This window comes from Sorex araneus, chromosome 5 (assembly GCF_027595985.1).
Source record: "Sorex araneus isolate mSorAra2 chromosome 5, mSorAra2.pri, whole genome shotgun sequence".
Classification (NCBI taxonomy): domain Eukaryota; kingdom Metazoa; phylum Chordata; class Mammalia; order Eulipotyphla; family Soricidae; genus Sorex; species Sorex araneus.
Genome location: NC_073306.1, coordinates 91,027,687 through 91,047,885, shown reverse-complemented (window position 1 = coordinate 91,047,885; position 20,199 = coordinate 91,027,687). Strand labels below are relative to the sequence as shown.

Sequence of the window (20,199 nt, the reverse complement as noted above, 5' to 3'; positions counted from 1 at the left end):
CTTGTTTTCAGGTCTATTAATAGTTTCTCTGATTTAGCATAATTGTGCAAATACATTTTCTCAGTATTGCTTGTGTTGCACACTATTTTGTCCTATTTTTAATTTTTCCATTCCAAATTTCTACTTCCTCTTTAGCATTACAGTGTTAAGTACTTTTTCTTTTGTATTTAGAACAAAATGAGCAAAGATTGACTAGTTGTTAGAGATCATTTTTCAGATAGCATTTGGACCAGTGAAGGATTAATTTAGAGATTGTAGAGAGACCTTTTGATAGAGTATCCTTGTATCATATTTTGCTTTTAATTTTATTCCATAGTCAAGACTTAGCATTATGGAGCCAGAGAGCTAGATCAGTGAGCTGAGTGCATGCTTTGCATGCAGGGGCCCAGGTTGAATCCTTTGCACTATGTGGTGCACCAAGCACTTCCAGGAATGACCCCCGGCATTGCTGGGTGTGACCCCAAAAGAAGCAAACAAAAACATTTGTGGGAATTTTTAAATGGATATTGATATAAATGGTTGTTCTTCCATAAGATGATTTTGACAGCTGTGTGGAAATGGTTGGAAAAGACAAAGGAGTTTGAGATAGAAAGCAGGAAATCCAGTTGAGAAATTATTAAGGTAATTTAGTGAGCGAGGATAAGAATCAAGGCATTGTTAGTGAGAGGAAAAGTAAAAGTAATACTACCTGCCAATTGAGTATGGGGGAAAGAGTAAATACAAATAGCCTCAGACTATGATTAAGAAATTGACAGAACTAATAGACATGGAGAAGCATAGAGCAATTTTTAGGGAACTGTAATCTCCTTTTATTTGGTGTTTAAACATGAATTATGTTACTGAGTGATGTCCAAGAACAGATGAGGTGTAAGATACATATATATAAACTATTTTTTCAATTTGTTGTTGGTGCTGTGGGGGATTGAGCCCAGGGCCTTCCACTTGCATGGCTTGTGCTCTACCAACCACACTCTCAGCCTGAGATGTAAGCTTTATAAAAAAATGTAAGGATTGGTGGATCTGGAGGAAAATGAGATATTAGGCCAAAATGCTCCACCTTCCAGTTAGAAGATGAATTAAGTTTAGGGAGTCTGATGCACAATATTGCAATTATAGATTGTGGTACTATAAGGTATACATGTAAGTTTCTAAGAGAGTAGATCTTAAATTCTCACAAATATATATATATATATATATATATATATGCACTTTAACTAAAACTTTTTTTTTTATAAATTTTTATTTTTTTAAAATTTTATCACCATATGGAAAGTTACAGCGTTCTCAGGTTTATGTCTCAGTTATACAGTATTCAAACACCATCCCTTCACCAGTGCCCATATTCCACCACCAAAATCCCTGGTATACCCCCCGCCCTCCATCCCAACTGTATAACTGATGAACCTCACTTTATTTTCTCTTCACCTTGATTACGTTCCATATTTCAACACAAAACTCACTATTGTTGTGGGAGTTATATCCCCAAACAAGATAACCCTAATAAGGAGGCATTTGATAATTAGTTTTCCATTCAAAGATTGTATGTTTTCAGGTTTTAGAAAAGGTCGCGTGGCCGCATTAGCGGCCCCGCGGCTCGGATCTGTCCCAGTCCCGAATCCTGGAGCCGTGTTAGTTGCTGCTCAGTGTCGCCAGGGTTCCATCTGGAGAAGGTGTGCTGGCGGCACCTCCTCCTTCCGGCTCCCCGGTGTTGCTGGCCCCGATTCGGGTCCGGAGCATTGTCCGGGCCACGTTGCTTACCAGAATGCCTGCCGCTTCTCTGTGGATTGTGGCATCAAGATGGCGCCGAGGGTGGGTCGAGGGCGTGACTTCCGGCGGCCGGGACCACTCAGAGTTTGGGCTGGCGCCGCCCCACTCCAGTGGCCCCCGCGGCTCGGATCTGTCCCAGTCCCGAATCCTGGAGCCGTGTTAGTTGCTGCTCAGTGTCGCCGGGGTTCCATCTGGAGAAGGTGTGCTGGCGGCACCTCCTCCTTCCGGCTCCCCGGTGTTGCTGGCCCCGATTCGGGTCCGGAGCATTGTCCGGGCCGCGTTGCTCACCAGAATGCCTGCCGCTTCTCTGTGGATTGTGGCATCAAGATGGCGCCGAGGGTGGGTCCCTAAAACTTTTTTTTGTTTTTGGTCCACACCCTGCAATGCTCAGGGTTGGGTTCTGGCTCTGCATTAGGAATCATCTGCATTAGGAATCACTCCAGGTGGTGCTTGGGAGACTATATGGGATGCTGGGGATCTATCCTGGGTCTGCCGCATATAAGGCAAATGTCCTACTTGCTGTAGTCTTGCTCTGGTTGCCTGGAACTTTTTATCATTTCAGATCTTCCCAATAATAGTAAAACTTACAGATCACCTTTAAATGCGAGAGAAGATGGCGTTGGTGGGGTGGCAGGCTCCAGAGTGGGCGGAGTGATGGCAGCTCTCAGGGCTCTGAACAGCGGGGTTGATGGGGTCATATAGTTTCTTCTGCATGAATGAGTCTAAGTGCCCTTTATATTCTATCTCGAAAGGAGTGCCTTTAAGCGAGGCAAACCTGGCGCCTGTTGTGAAGCAGTGGTGGGAGTGGGACCTGTGAAGATGGTGGCAGTGGTGGGACCGCACCCCCTGAAGCTGGCAGAGCTACTGCAGCTCTCAGAACAATGGGCAGAAGAGATCTGCCCGGTGGCAGAATTTTGACGTGAATAAATAGTGCTCTTTGGGTCCAGTCTGGTACCACTGCAGAGCGCAGGCCGTGGAGGTGAGGGGATGCCCTATGTTCTCACAAGGGGGCCGGCTCAGGCAGACCAGGAAACCTGCCATCAGCAGGGCGTCCTGGTGGCCACTGCTCCCCCGGATCAGCCCTCACTGCTGCCGGTGCTGCCTGCAGCAGATTGAGGAAAATCTCCCTGAGTATCAACTGGCTGGAGGCTCGAGCTGCACACAGTAGCCCCCTGGCCCAATCCTGGTCCCTGCCAGGGCACTGCTGCCATTACCACTGAGACCCAGAGCGTGCAGCAGCACCACATGGTCAATCTGGACCCACTGGGCGAGAGCAGCAGCAGCCGGATGGTGCCCTTGGACTTTCAGACACCCCAAAAATTACCACTTTGCCTCCAGCCAAACTCAAACAACTCAGGACCAAGTTTTCTGAGAAATTAAATTGCCAAAATTTAAGTATATTGGAGCCATGCTCACAAACTACCTCCTGCTTTGCCAGCCAAGGCCTGCTCCAGAGTCTCCTAAATAAATTTTGGAATAGATCAAAAAGACGTGGTAAATCTTTTCAGCCCTGCGCAGGGCACATCAGAGAGGGGCATATTAGACCAGTGCCCTCTCAGACAGGGCCCTTGGCAGCTGCTTGCTCTCACAATCCAGAATCACCACCATGTCTCCTGCTGGACCCCACCGTCTCAAGACGGACCTCACTAAGAAATTAACCTGCTGAAAATTCAAGTATGTGGAGTTTGTGACTAAAATCTCTGGATATTCTTGGAGTTGGGATGGGCTACCTCCCCCAACTTCTCTATACTCCCAGAAACCTCCCACAATCCGACTCTGATGCTGCCATGTAAGCTCTTCTACCCGATTTGCTCTCAAGACCCAAAAATAAATCTCAAAAGAGATTTTTTTTTTTTAAAAAAAAGCTGCAGTAAATCTCAGACCCAAACATGGCTGAAAAATCTGGGGCACATCTGAGGGGGGCAGATTAGCCCATTGCCCACCCAAACAGAGCCCCCGGCAGGACTCCACTTTCTTGGGACAGACCTCACTGAGATATTAATCTGAAAATTTGGGTATGTTGGTTTTGTGACTGAAATCTCCAGAATTTTTTGGAGTCCTGATGGGCTACCTGTTCCCACCTCCCTGTACTTCTGGAAGCCCCAGTAGTCACATCCACATCCCAAAGCTGCCACCCAGTTAAAAAGGCTACTGCAACTGTCCTTTCCAATAAAAATACTCAACACCCTCAACAAACATGATTACTTCCTAGTACTTCCTAGTACTGCAAACCATAATGCACAAAGAGGGAGAGGAAGAGGGAGAAAGAAGAAAGGTGCCATAGAGGCAGGTGGGCATAGGATGGGGGAGGAGGTGGATGGTGGAAGAAAAACTGGGGACATTGGTGATGAAAAATGTGCACTGGTGGAGGGATGGGTGTTGGAACATTGTATGATTGAAACCCAATCAATCACGAACAACTTTGTAATGATCTCACAGTGATTCATTAAAAAAAAAGTAAAACTGCTAAATGAATTATATAAGCATCATGTTATTGGAATTATAAGATATGAATATCATCTTAATTTGCATTTTAATTATATCTTATGGAGTTACACACTAGCTATTACCATAGTTTTCAAAATTAAAAAATAAAGCAATATGGAAAATTGTTTTCTTATAAAGAAGAACAGATATTTGTGTGAATTGCCTATCTATACACTTTTTAACTAAATGCATAGGGGAGGGGCTGGAGAAATAGTACAGTGTTTATACGCTTGCTTTGTATGCAGCCAACCTGGGTATGATCCCCAAATATGACTTGGAGTAATCCCTGAGTTGGGCATGACTCAGAAACCAAAACCCAAAAATTAAATGTATAGGGGAAAATTATGCAATTCAGTGAACTAATTATAAAACTAGATTAATCTTGAGCATTATGAGGAATATATATTGATTATAAATTAAAGTTATATGTTTGATTTTCAAATTTGTATCTGAAAATAAATCAGATAACATTTGAGAAAATTTTCCAGATAATTTGTCATATGAATAATTGATAACATTAGCCTTATTGTAATCACTGTATCACTGTCATCCTGTTGCTCATCGATTTGCTTGAGTAGGCACCAGTAACGTCTCCATTGTGAGACTTGTTACTGTTTTTGGCATATCGAACATGCCACGGGGTAGCTTGCCAGGCTCTGCTGTGCGGGTGAGATACTCTCGGTAACTTGCTGGGCTTTCCAAGAGGGATGGAGGAATCAAACCTGGATCGGCTGCGTGCAAGGCAAACTTCCTACCTGCTGTGCTATTGCTCCAGCCCAGCCTTATTGTAATAGTCTTAAAAGATTTTTAAGTGTGTTAGCTTAATGTATGTGTTAGGTTTTTAAAGTTATGTTTTTAAAGACATTTGAATTTTTAGTTCAGTAAGTTACAAAATATGTATGGTTTTTACATAACTCAGTACATTTTTAAATTATGTATTTACCCAATCATCTTGAACCTTTCACGTGTATATTATTTTTTAAAGATTAGATAGCTTTTATAAAACATTTTTTAAAGTGTATTTAATTTGGAGGTTCAAAAGATGTTGTATAGTGGCTAAGGCACTTACCTTGCACACAGCTGACCCGGGTTTGATCCCTGGCACCACATGCAGTCTTTCGAGCACTGTTGGGTGTGACCAAAAATTATTTTTTATTTTTCTCCCTTTGTATCATTTTTGTTGTGGATTTCTGGGATCACACACTTTGTTGGCACCAGGAATCATTACAGCAGGGTATCCGTCTGGAGTTCACTTGGTGATGCAGGATGGTGCCAGGGTTGGAACCACACCTACGTGCAGTTCTTACGCTCGTAGAACTATATTGAGTTCTTACGCTCAATATAGGTGCCATACCACCACGTCACCTGCAGGCCCTTTATCATTTTATTTCGGCTTATATATTACTTATTTTATTTTACAGAGATAAAATCAGCAGTATTTGATGACTGCAGGAAAGAAGGCGAATGGAAGGTAGGATCGCATGTTTCTCCCTTATAATGAGGACCTAAGTATATTGTTTTATGATACCTATAGAGCCTGGAACTAACTGGTATTCTGTCTTAGCTTCACCAATTACTAGCTAGGGCTTCTTGGGCAAATTACTCTTCATGCTTTCTGTTTCATTGTAAGCTAGCCTATGAAAAGTGCTCACAATAGTATTTGCAGTAATTATTTTACAAGAGACAAGTTTTGCAATTTTAAGAAAATGTGGTGATCAATGTAGAATGCATTTATTTATTTTTGGGTTTGAGGCACACTCAGCAATGCTCAGGGGTTACTCCTGGCTCTGCACTCAGGAATTCCTCCTCGCAGTGCTCAAGGAACCATATAGGATGTTGGGGATCCAACCCAGGTTGGCAGCATGCAAGGCAAGCACTTACCTACTCTACTATCTTCTTTCCAGCCTCAATGTAGAACGTACTTAAAATTAAAAAGTTCTCTGCTTCAAAATAGAAATACTTATGTTTGCTTTATTATGTATAGACATACATATTGAGAGAGTCAATTTCCATGTTATACAAGTTAAAAGATAAGTTGAGATAATTTTGCCAGGGTATAGAGATAAGTAGGTTTTATGAATAAATTTCTGTATTTTTTAAAATTCCTGGCAATCAGATGCTTATACATTTCTTACTGTTCATTCATTTTAAGATAATGATTTTAGATGAATTTACCACTAAGCTTTTGTCATCATGCTGCAAAATGACAGATCTTCTAACTGAAGGCATAACTGGTAAGTGTTACCAATGCTCATCCTGAAAGCTCATTGTTACTGGGAAGATTTAGCTATTAAGGAATTTTAATAATTTTATTTCTGATGATTTTTAAAAAATAAACATAGCCATAATAATTAGAATGGATATTCCCCTTTTCTCTGGTTTTTTTTCTCTCTACTAAAATATTGTTTTTGATCAAGATTACTAAGTAAATTACTTTGTTGGGTTCTTTACATTTTTTACTTTTGCATACTTGTTGTGGTTTTGTAAATTGATATTCTAGAATTGCTTCAGTTCTCCAATTACCTTTTTAAGATAAAGCTTCATTTATCTAAGAGAATTTCCTTCACCAAATGTTTATCTATGTAAATGATCAGTCACACCTATGTCCTTACCTCAACCCCCCTTCAGATATTCTGTAAGTATGCTAGCAGCTCTGCAATAAACAGACCATTTGCACCATCAGGCTGTGGTCCCCATCTCCCTATCTCTGTGTCTCTCTGTTGGGGAGGCCTGGGGAGGTGGGGAGGCAGCTCTGGGCCACTGAATGCACACATGTTACAGCAACAGCAGCAGCAGCAGCAGCCCCCAAATTTTACTTTGTGAACTCACACTTCTGTTACCTTTTAAAGGTAAAATTACATTTATAGGGAATGAAGATAAAAGTTAATATACTGTTAGAAATTTTACTTGACTTTAATAGTACCTATGATAAACCTGTATTTCACTCATTTAAATCTAAGAATGAGAAAATGATCACTATATTTAAAAACAAAATCTTTTTTGTCTGAGGACTCATTTTTTCCCCATGGTTGGAAGCTTGCTACAAGTGATAGAAGTGGGAGGTTAGGCTAGAGAAGTACATATGACAGTGATAGCTGAAAGTAATCATTCTGGACAAGAACTGAGTGCATAAAGTAGGCAAAAGGGATAAACATCATAACCTGTCAGTACCTGTATTGCAGACCATAATGCTCAAAAGAAAAGAAAGGGAGAAAGAGAGCGAGAGAGAGTGTGAGACAGCGAATCTGCCAGGGGAGCGAGCAGGTGGGGAGAGCATAGGGGGGAGGGGGCATGGAGCATGGTGGGAGGGAAATTGGGGACATTGGTGGTGGGAAATGTACATTGGTGAAGGGATTGGTGTTAGAACATTGTATGACTGAAACCCAACTATGAAGAACTTTGTAACTGTAGCTCCTGGTGATTCAATTTTTTAAAAGAAAAAGAAAACAATGGAGGAACTGTGTACATAAGTGCAAAAGTTGTTTTTTGTGTTTTTTTTTTTTTTTTTTTTTTGCTTTTTGGGTCACGGCCGGCGATGCACAGGAATTACTCCTCGATCATGCACCCAGAAATTACTCCTGGGGGTGCTGGGGGACCATATGGGATGCTGGGAATTGAACCTGGGTCGGTTGCGTGCAAGGCAAACACCCTACTTGCTGTACTATCGCTCCAGCCCCCCCATTTTTTTTTTTAATAAATGAAAATAAAAAGGAAAGTGTAGCGTCTGGAACTGTAGTACGGCAGGTTGGACACTTGCCTTGCATATAGCTGACCCAGATTTAATCCCTAGCACCACATTGGAAACCACATATGGTCCCCTGAGCCTCACCAGAAGTGATACATGACCACAGGAGTAAACCCTGAGCACTGCTAGGTGTGTCCCAAACCAAAAAAAACCTTACCCATTATAAAGTTGTTACAAGTATTAACAATAAGTTTTTTAAAAAATAATTATAAACAAAGTCTAACAGTTGTTTCCCTTGATATTAGAATAATTTTAATTCTTCCTGGGCTCTCTGCCAACTTGAAACATTTCTTTTGATTTACAAAATAATATTTTTAACACATTATTTTTAATATATGGTTTTGGTGGTTTATTTATTTATTTATTTTTATTGAATCACCATGTGGAAAGTTACAAAGTTCTCAGGCTTATGTCTCAGTTATACAATATTCAAACACCCATCGCTTCACCAGTGCCCATATTCCACCGCCAAAAACCCCAGTATACCTCCCGCCCCCTCTCCCCCACCCCCAACTTCATAACTGATGAATTTCACTTCATTTTTTCTTTACCTTGATTACATTCCATATATCAACACAAAACTCACTATTGTTGTTGGAGTTTCCCCCCAAGAAAGATAGCCTTACTACCTAGGAAGCATTTGATAATTAGTTTTGCATTGCTTAGAATGAGTAGATATGTATCCCCACTGCTCCAAGTACATAACTCTTTTTTTTTTTCTTTTTCCTTTTCCTCTTTTTTTTTTCTCATCCCCCTTCCCGCCTCATAGTATGGTGGACGCCACGCCGCATTTCTTCCCGAAAATGGGAAACAACCGGGAAAGAGGGATATTTCCTCTTCTTGGCCGGTGTGGGGCTATTGCTTAGTTCACAGTCTAGAGAAATGGCTGCTACTTTGATTACCTTCAAAATTTCAACAAAAAAGTCATTGTTATTGTTTGGAGTTTCCCCCCCAAAGTCAGACCTGCTAAAAAGGAACCGTTTCACATTGTTGACAATTAAGAGATGTTAAGTCGCATGGCCGTTGCCGCAGCTGCTCGGTTTTAGATTTCTATATAAAATCCAGGGAAAATTCTGCCAGAAATTGCATAGCCCAGCTCACAGTCCCAGTGCACTGCTGTAAGAAGCTGCTCTGGATGCCAGAATGGGTTAGAAGACCTCTGGAATCAAAGTCTTTAGGAGCAGAGGGTCCGTTTTGCGCTCAGCAACTCTGGATTTATCTGGGCCGAGGGCGTGCCGGTAACACCCACTTCCCATGATTGCCTATGAGCCCCAAACTGTAAAAACCGTGTATTTGGTGGTTAATTTAAAATAGCTAATTTTGTAAATTTAATTTCGATTATTAAACAAATTGAGTATAGTGATATTTCATGATTGAAAAAGTACTTTTTTGATTGGAGAAAAAGTATTATAGTTCTTAAACACTTAGGATTGTGGAATTTGACAGATCAAGGTTGTAATCCTGCCTATTCTACTTTCTAAATTGTGTAATTTAGACAAATTACTTAATACTTTCTCTTTTTTAGAGGGCCACACCCTGGCAGTTCTTAGGGACTATTCCAGGCTTAATATTGGAGATCACTCCAAGTGGTGGGGGTCTTGGGGCAGTGCTTAGGGGACCAAGTAGTGCAGGGGACTGGGCCTGGGACTCCTGCGTACAAAGTATACCTTCAGGTGTTAAGTTGTCTGTCTTCCAGGCTCTTTCTAAGCTTAATTTTCACTTGTAAAACATTGGACGTTATAGAGTTACTGTGAGATTTAACAGCTAATTCATATTAAGTACATAGCTGATGTCTGGTGTCACTTATATTCTGATAAGTGATTTTTTAGAAGAAAAAAATGCATATTTTATACCATAGATACAACTAGCTTCACATAGAGAGGCACTAAATTTATTTATTTATTTATTTATTTTTTAATTAGAGAATCACCGTGAGGGTACAGTTACAGATTTATACACTTTTGTGCTTATACTTCCCTCATACAAAGTTCGGGAACCCATCCCTTCACCAGTGCCCATTCTCCACCACCCGTAAACCCAGTGTCCCTCCCACCCTCCCCAATCCCATCTCCCCCCCACCCCACCCTGCCACTGTGGCAAGGCATTCCCTTCTGTTCTCTCTCTCTAATTAGCTGTTGTGGTTTGCAATAAAGGTGTTGAGTGGCCCCTGTGCTCAGTCTCTAGCCCTCATTCAGCCCGCAACTCCCTTCCCCCACATGGCCTTCGACTACAATGTAGTTGGTGATCGCTTCTCTGAGTTGACCTTTCCCCGGAACGTGAGGCCAGCCTCGAAGCCATGGAGTCAACCTCCTGGTACTTATTTCTACAGTTCTTGGGTGTTAGTCTCCCACTCTGTTATTCTATATACCATAGATGAGTGCAATCTTTCTATGTCTGTCTCTCTCTTTCTGACTCATTTCACTCAGCATGAAACTTTTCATGCCCATCCACTTGACTACAAAATTCTTGACCTCCTTTTTTCTAACAGCTGCATAGTATTCCATTGTATAGATGTACCAAAGTTTCCTCAACCAGTCATCCGTTCTGGGGCATTCGGGTTTTTTCCAGATTCTGGCTATTGTAAACAGTGCTGCGATGAACATACATGTGCAGATGTTGTTTCGATTGTACTTTTTTGCCTCTCTGGGATATATTCCCAGCAGTGGTATTGCTGGGTCAAATGGGAATTCAATATCTAATTTTTTGAGAGTCGTCCAAATTGTTTTCCAGAAGGGCTGAACCAGTCGGCATTCCCACCAGCAGTGAAGAAGGGTCCCTTTCTCCCCACATCCTCTCCAACAGCGGTTGCTTTTGTTCTTTTGGATGTGTGCTAGTCTCTGTGGTGTGAGGTGGTATCTCATGGTTGTTTTGATCTGCATCTCTCTGATGATTAGTGATGCAGAGCACTTTTTCATGAGAGAGGCACTAAATTTAATCCCTTGTACACACACACAAATACATATTTTAATGTCTAATATTTTCTTCATTTATTTATGGCATATAGATTACTTATGCTGGCAGACCTTACTATAAAGTAACTGCTTCATTTCTTTTGTTCTCATGGAGAAAAGATCTCAGTCCAGAATTCAACCTTAGGGAAGATGTGTTTTGAGAACTGTTGTTTATCAAATGAGGACAGAGGACATGTAAATATACTTAAACCTAGGATATGTAAATATGTTTACTAGTAGTATAAATACGAAGTATAACAAAGTTTATTTAAAATTAGTTTTAGATGTATAAATGTTTGGTTATATAAAATGACTTTTCTTTTAGTTGTGGAGAATATTTATAAGAATCGAGAACCTGTCAGACAAATGAAAGCTCTATATTTTATCTCTCCAACATCAAAGGTAAGTATTTTGAGTCTTTTTAAAAGTACATTCCTAAATATTTTTACTAGTACATAATTTTTCATAAATAATACTCTTTATTAGAGAAATAGTGCCAGAAACCACTTTGCTTAGGAAAACATTTCTGTTTTAGAAGATTGTTTCATTTGTAGTCTTCTCAATGAGACTAGATAGGTTAAAGATTTACTTTCTCTTTGTACTTAAATGTAGAGTTTAGAAAGCAATTAAATTTGAAAAATTATGACATCTTTGAATAATTTGGTGCTTTTGCAATACCCGTTCAATCGTAATTGGTAGGAGATGGAAGTCCTTGATTTAATCCTTTATTTTAGTCTCTTTCCCTGTAACATCTGTGTGTGTGAGAGTATACACACATACATATATGTGTGGGTGTGTGTATGTGCATATCAAATCAAGTATATTTGTTTATATTATGTCAAAGGGATTCATCTAGTTTATAATTTAACTGTAATCTAGTTCACATGAAGCCAGACTTTTAGAGCATGCATTTCTTGCATTTCTTAACACCTCCTTTCACTAATTTCCTTTTTTTTTTTTTTTTTTGCTTTTTGGGTCACACCTGGCGATGCACAGGGGTTACTCCTGGCTATGCACTCAGGAATCATCCCTGGCGGTGCTCAGGGGACCATATGGGATGCTGGGAATCAAACCCGGGTTGGCCACGTGCAAGGCAAACGCCCTACCCACTGTGCTATTGCTCCAGTCCCTCACTAATTTCTGTTTTGAACAGTGTTTCCCAAAGTGGGGAGTATCCACCTTCATCCCCCACAAGGAGACCCTGGACCCTTCTAGGAAGGAAGGTAATAGCAAGTATAAATACTTCCTTCACCTTCAGGTAGATTTCAGGGGGTACAGTGTAATTTCTTTTAAAAAAGAACTGGAGACACTACAATTGGCAGGGTGCTTTTCTCCAGGCAGCTGACCTGGGTTTTGTTTTGTTCTGATTTTTTGCATTTTTTTAAAAAATTGAATCACCATGAACTACAAAGTTAGAAAGATGTTTATGATTGAATTTCAGGCATTTTAACACTAATCCCTTCACCAATATCTGGTAACCTCCATCAGTGCCCCCAGTTTCCCTCCCACACCCCGACCTCTGAGGCAGGCACTTTTCTCCTCCCTTTTTGTCCTAGTGATCCCTTCCCTAATTTATCTCCCCAAGCCCTGCCCCTGGTTTGATCTCCAGTATCCATGTGGTTCCCTGGGCATTGCCATTGTTATCCCTGAGAGGAGAGCCAGAGTAAGCCTTGAGCACTGCTGAGTATGGCCTCTAAAAACAAAACCAAGGGCTGGAGTGATGGTCCAGCTGGTAGGGCACTTGTATTGCATACAACTAAACCAGGTTTGATCTCTGGCATCCCATCTGGTCCTTTGAGCCCCACCAGGAGTGATTCCCAAATTCAGAGTTAGGAGTAAGCCCTGAGCAACACTGGATGTGGCCCAAAAGCAAAATATATATATATATATATATATATATATATACACACACACACACACACACACACACACACACACACACACACACACACACACACACACATATATATATATATATATATATATATAAAGGGGCAGTATGCCAAATACATTTGGGAACCTCTGACCTACAATGTTAATTTGTCCCTTTTTAATTTTTATTTCTTGCAGTTCCAGGGATTGAACCGGGACTTCCCACATGAAAGGGCTGTGCTTCTCCACTGAGCCACAGTCCTAGCTCTCTTGTTGTAGTGACAATACCACTTTCTTTTCTCTTCTAACTCTAGCAAACAGGGAAAAAATGACATTTGCTCTTTGATTTCTGCGTATTGGCTGTTGGTGGATTTTTGTTTTCTTTTGTTATGGTAGGGGGTTCAAGGTGCATTTCATGGCACTCCAGAGTTGTTCCTGGCTCATTGCTTTGGGTTATTCCCAGCAGTGTTTGGGAAATCGTGTGGCCCCAGGATCAAACCAGGGTTCGCCACATGCAAGACAAGTGCCATAATCCATATACCCTCTCTCTGACCCCTGCTGGGGGTTTTAATGATACCTTAGTTTTATCCAAGGTATAATTCCGTTAGATACAATTTAAGACTGGGAAAAAATGCAAGTTAAATGCGATATCTTTCATCAAGTAAATTGGCACAGGGATTAAAATTTTTAATTTGTATTTTGATTTTTTTTGTTTGGGGGCCATATCCAACTGTGCTCTGAGATTACTCCTGGCTCTGCAGTCAAGTATCACACCTAAGGGCTGGAGCGATAGCACAGTGGGTAGGGCATTTGCCTTGTATGTGGCCGGCCGACCTGGGTTCGATTCCCAACATTCCGTATGATCCCCTGAGCTAGGAGTAACCCCTGTGCATTGCCAGGTGTGACCCAAAAAGTTAAAAAAAATAAAAGTATCACACCTAGGAGGGCTCAAGGAACTGTATGGGGTGCTGGTGATCCAATCTGGATCAACCATGTACAAAGCAAATGCCCTACCAGCTGTGCTATCACTCTGGCCAGGGATTTTTTTTTTTTAATTGTAGTATCAGTATCATGACTACAATAGTTCCCCCCCCTCCCCAGTTTGGTTGCTACCTACCCTTGACTAGATAAGTTACTATGAGCTTGGTAACTCAAAGTCAAAGGAGTTGTTATTAAATGGTTGTCCATTTATTTGCTTTGCTTGTTTTAAATAACACGTATGAATGAGCTCTTCTGGAATTTCTCCTCTCTCTAATTTTGTGTAACGTGACCCCTTCTGGTTTCATCCAGGTTGTGTCAAAGGCAAGATTTTACTTGCAGCTAAGTAGTATACCATAGTAGAATAATTTTATCCTCTCATCTGTTGTTGGACACTTAGGTTGTTTCCATGTCTTGGCTTTTTTTTTTCCTTTTTGTGTCACACCCGTCGATGATATGGGGTTATTCCTGGCTCTGCACTCAGGAATTACTCAGGGCAGTGCTCGGGGGACCATATAGGATGCTGGGAATGGAACCCGGGTCGGCCACATGCAAAGCAAACGCCCCACCTGCTGTGCTATCACTCCAGCCCTTGGCTTTTGTAAATAGTGTTGCAATTTAGGTGTGTGTTTATCTTTTTAAATTATATTTTGTTTGTTTTGGGGATTGGATTGCTAGGTGGCAAAGGAAATTTTTAAGAAAAGTATGTATATATTCATACCCTAGCAATTAATGTGTAATTGAATAGAAACTACCTACACAGCTGGTGGAAATACAGATTAATATAGCATTTTTGGAAAATAATGTTATTTTTTATCAGGAGCTTTAGAATGAATTCTGTCTTAGAGTTTTAGTTATTTTTCAGTACCTAGGATCACTTTCCCGACCCATCTTGGAGTTTACTATAAAGAAATAATCAATTGGTCAAATTGAGTTCCCAACAGTAAATAAACCTAATTAAATTCTTAGCATTAATTTATAATGGTATAAAGGACCATGTGGTCTTTGAAAATGAGACATCTAGAAAATTTCAGTGAGCCAGGCAGTTGTGTGTGTGTGTGTGTGTGTGTGTTAAGTTAAAGCAGGATAGCATGATTGGAAAATTGTATTTTTGATAATGAGTAGAAGTTCAGAAAAGATGGTACTTGAACATGATTCCTATGTTTATGGCAACGAATTCTAATTTCTCTTTCTTTGTTTTTTGCTTGTTTTGGGGTCACACTCAGTGATGCTCAGGGGTTATTCCTAGCTGCACTTGGCAGTTATAGCCCCACACACTGTATTATTGCTCCAATTGTTCTCTTTCTATCCTGAATCAGTTAGGCCCCAAGATCTGTAGGTTTCTGTTGTAAACAGAGAGAGGTTTTGGACTTCAGAGAGGAGCACTAATGAAGAGATGCTTGAGACTTTCTCCCCCAGGATCTGAGGGAGTGCTTTAGACCAGCAACAGAGAGTTGCTAGTCAGGCATCATAAAGTGACAGATCTCAGGAAGAACTTGACTCTTTTTTTTTTTTTTTTTTTTTTTTGCTTTTTGGGTCACACCTGGCGATGCACAGGGGTTACTCCTGGCTCTGCACTCAGGAATCACTCCTGGCGGTGCTCAGGGGACCATATGGGATGCTGGGAATCAAACCCGGGTCAGCAGCGTGCAAGGCAAACGCCCTATCCTCTGTGCTATCCCTCCAGCCCCCAAGAATTTGACTCATAAGAGATCTGTGAACCTCTGGAGAGAGGTCAGTTGTATATTTCAGAAACTCTGATGTTTTGTTTGCCTTTATACCTACACACCCCTCAGGAGGAGCTTCTTTGCCTTTCTCCTATTGTGGAACTATCTATTTGGAATCCTCCTAACAACTAAACCTTAAGTGAGCTGACAAAGAAAAGCAGTCACATGAGCGCCCAGAGAGAAGTTTAATTCAAATGAAGCAAACATAGGTCTAGTCAAGTGTAGCTCCTTGAAGAGAATGACAACCTAAGCAGAAAAATGGTACAGATAAGTGACCAGCATAGAACAAAAAAAGATGCTTTCTGCAGCTCATTAGTGTGAGTTCTCAGTCAACAAGTTAACTGATGAAGAGAATCATTCTTGAAATAAGAGTTAATAGAAGATCAAAATGGACTATCAAAACCAAAAAAAGGTGGTGGAAATTATGGGATTAAAAGATGAGATACATGCAGGATAAAACTGTGAGATTTGGTAGAGACTTAGATTCCTAGTACAAATATAGACTTAAGAATTCCAGAATGAGAAAAAAGAACAGATGAGTAGGTAAAATTATATTCTTTGTTCATTCTTGCTTCCAGTCGATTGTATCTTTTAATACTGCCAGCATAGGATCATATAGTCACCTGCTAGTTTCTGGGTCTTTAATTCTAGCCTTGACAGTTTTATCTCCTAGTGCACTGAAACTTGCTTCAGCACCTCTCGTGTTATTCTTGGTGATCACATTATTTGCATAGGAAGCACTTCCTGTACGTTGGCATCTCAGTTTCTACTTTCAGTAGTCTTGTCTTCTGTCTTGCTCTGGCATCCCAGTTACTTAATCTTTTCTAGATTCCTTCATTGCAAGAATAATGCTTTGTATTTTTTTCCTCTTTAAAAGTAGTACTTTCTTACACATATGACTTTAATTTTGTGTGTGTGTGTGTGTGTGTGTGTGTGTGTGTGTGTTTTAGGCTACACCTGGCAGTTTTCAGTGCTTACTGCTGGCTCTGCACTTAGGGATCACTCCTGGTGGGCTCAGGAGACTGTATGTAGTCCCAGTGTCCCAGGACCAAACCTCATTCAGTGGGGCTGGAACGATAGCACAGCGGGTAAGGCGTTTGCCTTGCACGCGGCCAACCCAGGTTTGATTCCCAGCATCCCATATGGTCCCCTGAGCACCACCAGGGGTAATTCCTGAATGCAGAGCCAGGAGTGACCCCTGTGCATCACCGGGTGTGACCCAAAAAGAGAAATAAACCACCTTGTTCAGTAACTGTAAGGCAAGTGCCCTACCCACTGTGCTGTTGCTCTAGCCCCTGACTTTTTATTATCTGTGTATAGATAACCTAACATAAAACTACTCATTTTAAAGATTAAACATTTAGGCAGTTAAGGTTTTATCATTGACAAAAGATAATTTTAGTTATAAGGTAGCATGTTTGGGTTAATGTTTTATTACATTAATTTCTAACCTTTTTTTAAAGTCTGTAGACTGTTTTTTACGTGATTTTGCAAGTAAATCGGACAACAAATATAAAGCAGCATATATATACTTCACTGACTGTAAGTATCTTTAAGTTATCACTAAATATTAAATTCATTATGAAGTATCTATATAATATTCCAGTACTGGTCATTTTCCATTGTTTTAATTAGTCTAGAAATAATCTGAAAATTAGATGTAGTGATCCAAATTTATGTTCAGGTGATAGGAAATTAAGTATTCCAAACTAGTTTCAAAAGAGCTCTTTTGTTTACTTTAAAGAGGAAGGGCCAGATCAAAATGGATTAAAGACCTCAACATCAGACCACAGTCCATAAGGTACATTGAAGACTAGGTCGGCAAAACCCTCCACGATTTTGAAGCTAAAGGTGTCTTCAAAGATGACACACAACTGATCAACCAAGTGGAAACAGAAATAAACAAATGGGACTATATTAAACTAAGAAGCTTCTGCACCGCAAAAGATACAGTGACCAGAATACAAAGACAATCTACAGAATGGGAAAGGATATTCATCCAGTACCCATCTGATAAGGGGTAGATATCAAGGGTATATAAGGCACTGGTTGAACTCTACAGGAAGAAAACATCCAACCCCATCAGAAAATGGGGTGAAGAAATGAACAGAAACTTTCTCAAGGAAAAAATACGAATGGACAAAAGGCAATGAAAAAATGCTCTTCATCACTAATCATCAGGGAGATGCAGATCAAAACAACTATGAGATACCACCTCACACCACAGAGACTGGCACACATCCAAAAGAGCAACCGGTGTTGGTGTGGATGTGGGGAGAAAGGGACCCTCCTACATGGCTGGTGGGAATGCCGACTGGTTCAGCCCTTTTGGAAAACAATATGGATGATTCTCAAAAAATTAGAAATTGAGCTTCCATTTGACCAGCAATACCACTTCTGGGAATATATCCCGGAGAGGCAAAAAAGTATAGTCGAAATAACATCTGCATTTGTATTTTCATTGCAGCACTGTTTACAATAGCCAGAATCTGGAAAAAACCAGAGTGCCTGAGAACAGATGACTGGTTAAAGAAACTTTGGTACATCTACACAATGGAATACTATGTAGCTGTTAGAAAAGATGAAGTCATGAACTTTGCAAATAAGTGGATCAACATGGAAAGTATCTTGCTAAGTGAAATGAGTTAGAAAGAGAGAGACAGACATAGAAAGATTGCACTTATCTGTGGAATATAAAATAACAGAATGGGAGACTAACACCCAAGAATAATAGAGATAAGTACCAGGAGGTTTGCATCACAGCTTGGAAGCTGGCCTCACATGCTGGGGGGAAAGGCAGCTCAGATAGAGAAGGGAACACCAAGTAAAGTGTGGTTAGAGGATCTGCTTGGATGGGAGATGCGTGCTGAAAGTAGACTATAGATTGAACACGATGGCCACTCAATACCTCTGTTGCAAACCACAACACCCAAAAGGAGAGAGAGAACAAAAGGGAATGCCCTGTCACAGAGGCGGGGTGGGGGGATGGGTGGGGGGTGGGAGGGATACTGGGATCATCGGTGGTGGAGAATGGGCACTGGTGGAGGGATGGGTACTTAAGCATTGTATGACTGAAACACAAGCATGAAAATATGTAAATCTGTAACTGTACCCTCACAGTGATTCACTAATAAAAAATATAATTTTTTAAAAATAAGTAAAAAGAGAGGGTTTGTTGAAAAGGGCTAACCCTCAGATTCTTTGTTGATGACAAGAACTTTTTGTCTTTGTTTTTGGATCAGATCCAGTGATGCTCAGTTGTTGCTCCTGCCTCTGCACTTTGGAGTTACCCCTGGAGGTGCTTGGGGGACCATATGAGATGCCAGGGATTGAACCTGGATTGGCTGTGTGCAAGGCAAACACCATACTCACTGTACTGTCTCTCCAGTCCAAATAACTTTTTTTTTTTTATCTTAAAGAGGCCTCATCCATTGGTTCTAGGTGGGCATTGGGACCCCTCCCTGCCATGTTCTCTTGCAGTTTAGGTTTTCTAGGGCCACACCCTGTGGTTCAGCAGTGCCAGGGATAGCACTCAGCGTCTTGCACATGCTGGGCATGTGTTCTACTATTTGAGCCATTGCCCTGGCCCTAAGAATAATTGTTTCAAGTTTATAATTAGAAAATTATTACTTGTCACTTGTAGTCCCGTTGATCTTCGATTTGCTCGAGCGGGCACCAGTAACGAACGTCTCCATTTGTCCCTGTCGAGAGCTAGTGCAGCCCAATGATATCTGCTTGCTCCAGGAACAGGAAGAGCCTCAAATCGTTCATTCAGGGATTTGACGAAGAAATCTGACCATCTAGTTGGTGGGCGGCCACGAGGTCTTCTGATGTCCCGTGGAATCCAGTCGGTAACAGCTCTAGTCCAGTGGTCGTCTCTGAAATCGCATTATATGACCATTACATGGTTGTCTCCTGCCATCTCCTCCTGCCCCGAGGAACAGCCCCATGTGGGCAACTACCACCTGCTGAGGACCATCGAGAAAGGCAACTTCGCCAAAGTGAAGCTGGCACAGCACATCCTCATGGGCCGGGAGGTTGCCATCAGGATCATCGACAAAACCCAGCTGAACTCAAGCAGCCTGCAGAAGCTCTTCCGAGAGGTTTGCATCATGAAGGGCCTGAACCACCCCAACATCATGAAGTTCTTCGAGGTGATCGAGACCGAGAAGACGCTGTACCTGGTGATGGAGTATGCCAGTGCTGAAGAAGTGTTTAACTACCTCGTGTCCCGTGGCCGCATGAAGGAGAATTAGAAAATTATAATTAAAAATAAGACCCTTGGGAGGGCACAGGAGGAACTACCATTTGTTTGGCAAATATAAGAGAAAAAGATTTGGCACATTTATCTTGCTGCACTATGTTTAAAAGGAAGCATCTGAAGAATCACAGAGAACTGAGGGGCATAAAATATCAGTGGGAGTGTACCCCTGGCACCTAGCACTGCTAAGGAAACCCTGCCACCAAGAATAAAATCAAATCGAGAGTTCCAGAGGCACAGATAGTAGAATTTGTAGACACGTATAATAAATGCATTACTACAGGATAAAAGTGCTGTTTTGCAGAGTTGGTCTCTGTTGTTAGAGATTCCTCACTTTATGTGTGTATATATATATATATATATATATATATATACACACACACACACACATATGTATACATTTGTATATAT

At 41.1% G+C, this 20,199-nt stretch overlaps 2 protein-coding genes across 2 annotated transcripts in view; both read left to right on the top strand.

The window, feature by feature from the left end:
- Positions 1-20,199, top strand: part of STXBP3 (syntaxin binding protein 3) — a 74,441-nt gene that overhangs the window by 10,659 nt on the left and 43,583 nt on the right. The window contains exons 2-5 of the mRNA XM_055138958.1: positions 5,676-5,725; positions 6,407-6,488; positions 11,276-11,352; positions 16,991-17,069. Coding sequence (XP_054994933.1) covers positions 5,676-5,725; positions 6,407-6,488; positions 11,276-11,352; positions 16,991-17,069 — 288 coding nt within the window. The remainder of the gene's footprint in view (positions 1-5,675; positions 5,726-6,406; positions 6,489-11,275; positions 11,353-16,990; positions 17,070-20,199) is intronic.
- On the top strand, positions 18,171-20,197 carry LOC129404891 (MAP/microtubule affinity-regulating kinase 4-like). The gene has a single exon (XM_055138959.1). It carries the CDS (start codon positions 19,358-19,360, stop codon positions 19,781-19,783), a length of 426 nt encoding a protein of 141 aa, XP_054994934.1. The 5' UTR covers positions 18,171-19,357; the 3' UTR covers positions 19,784-20,197.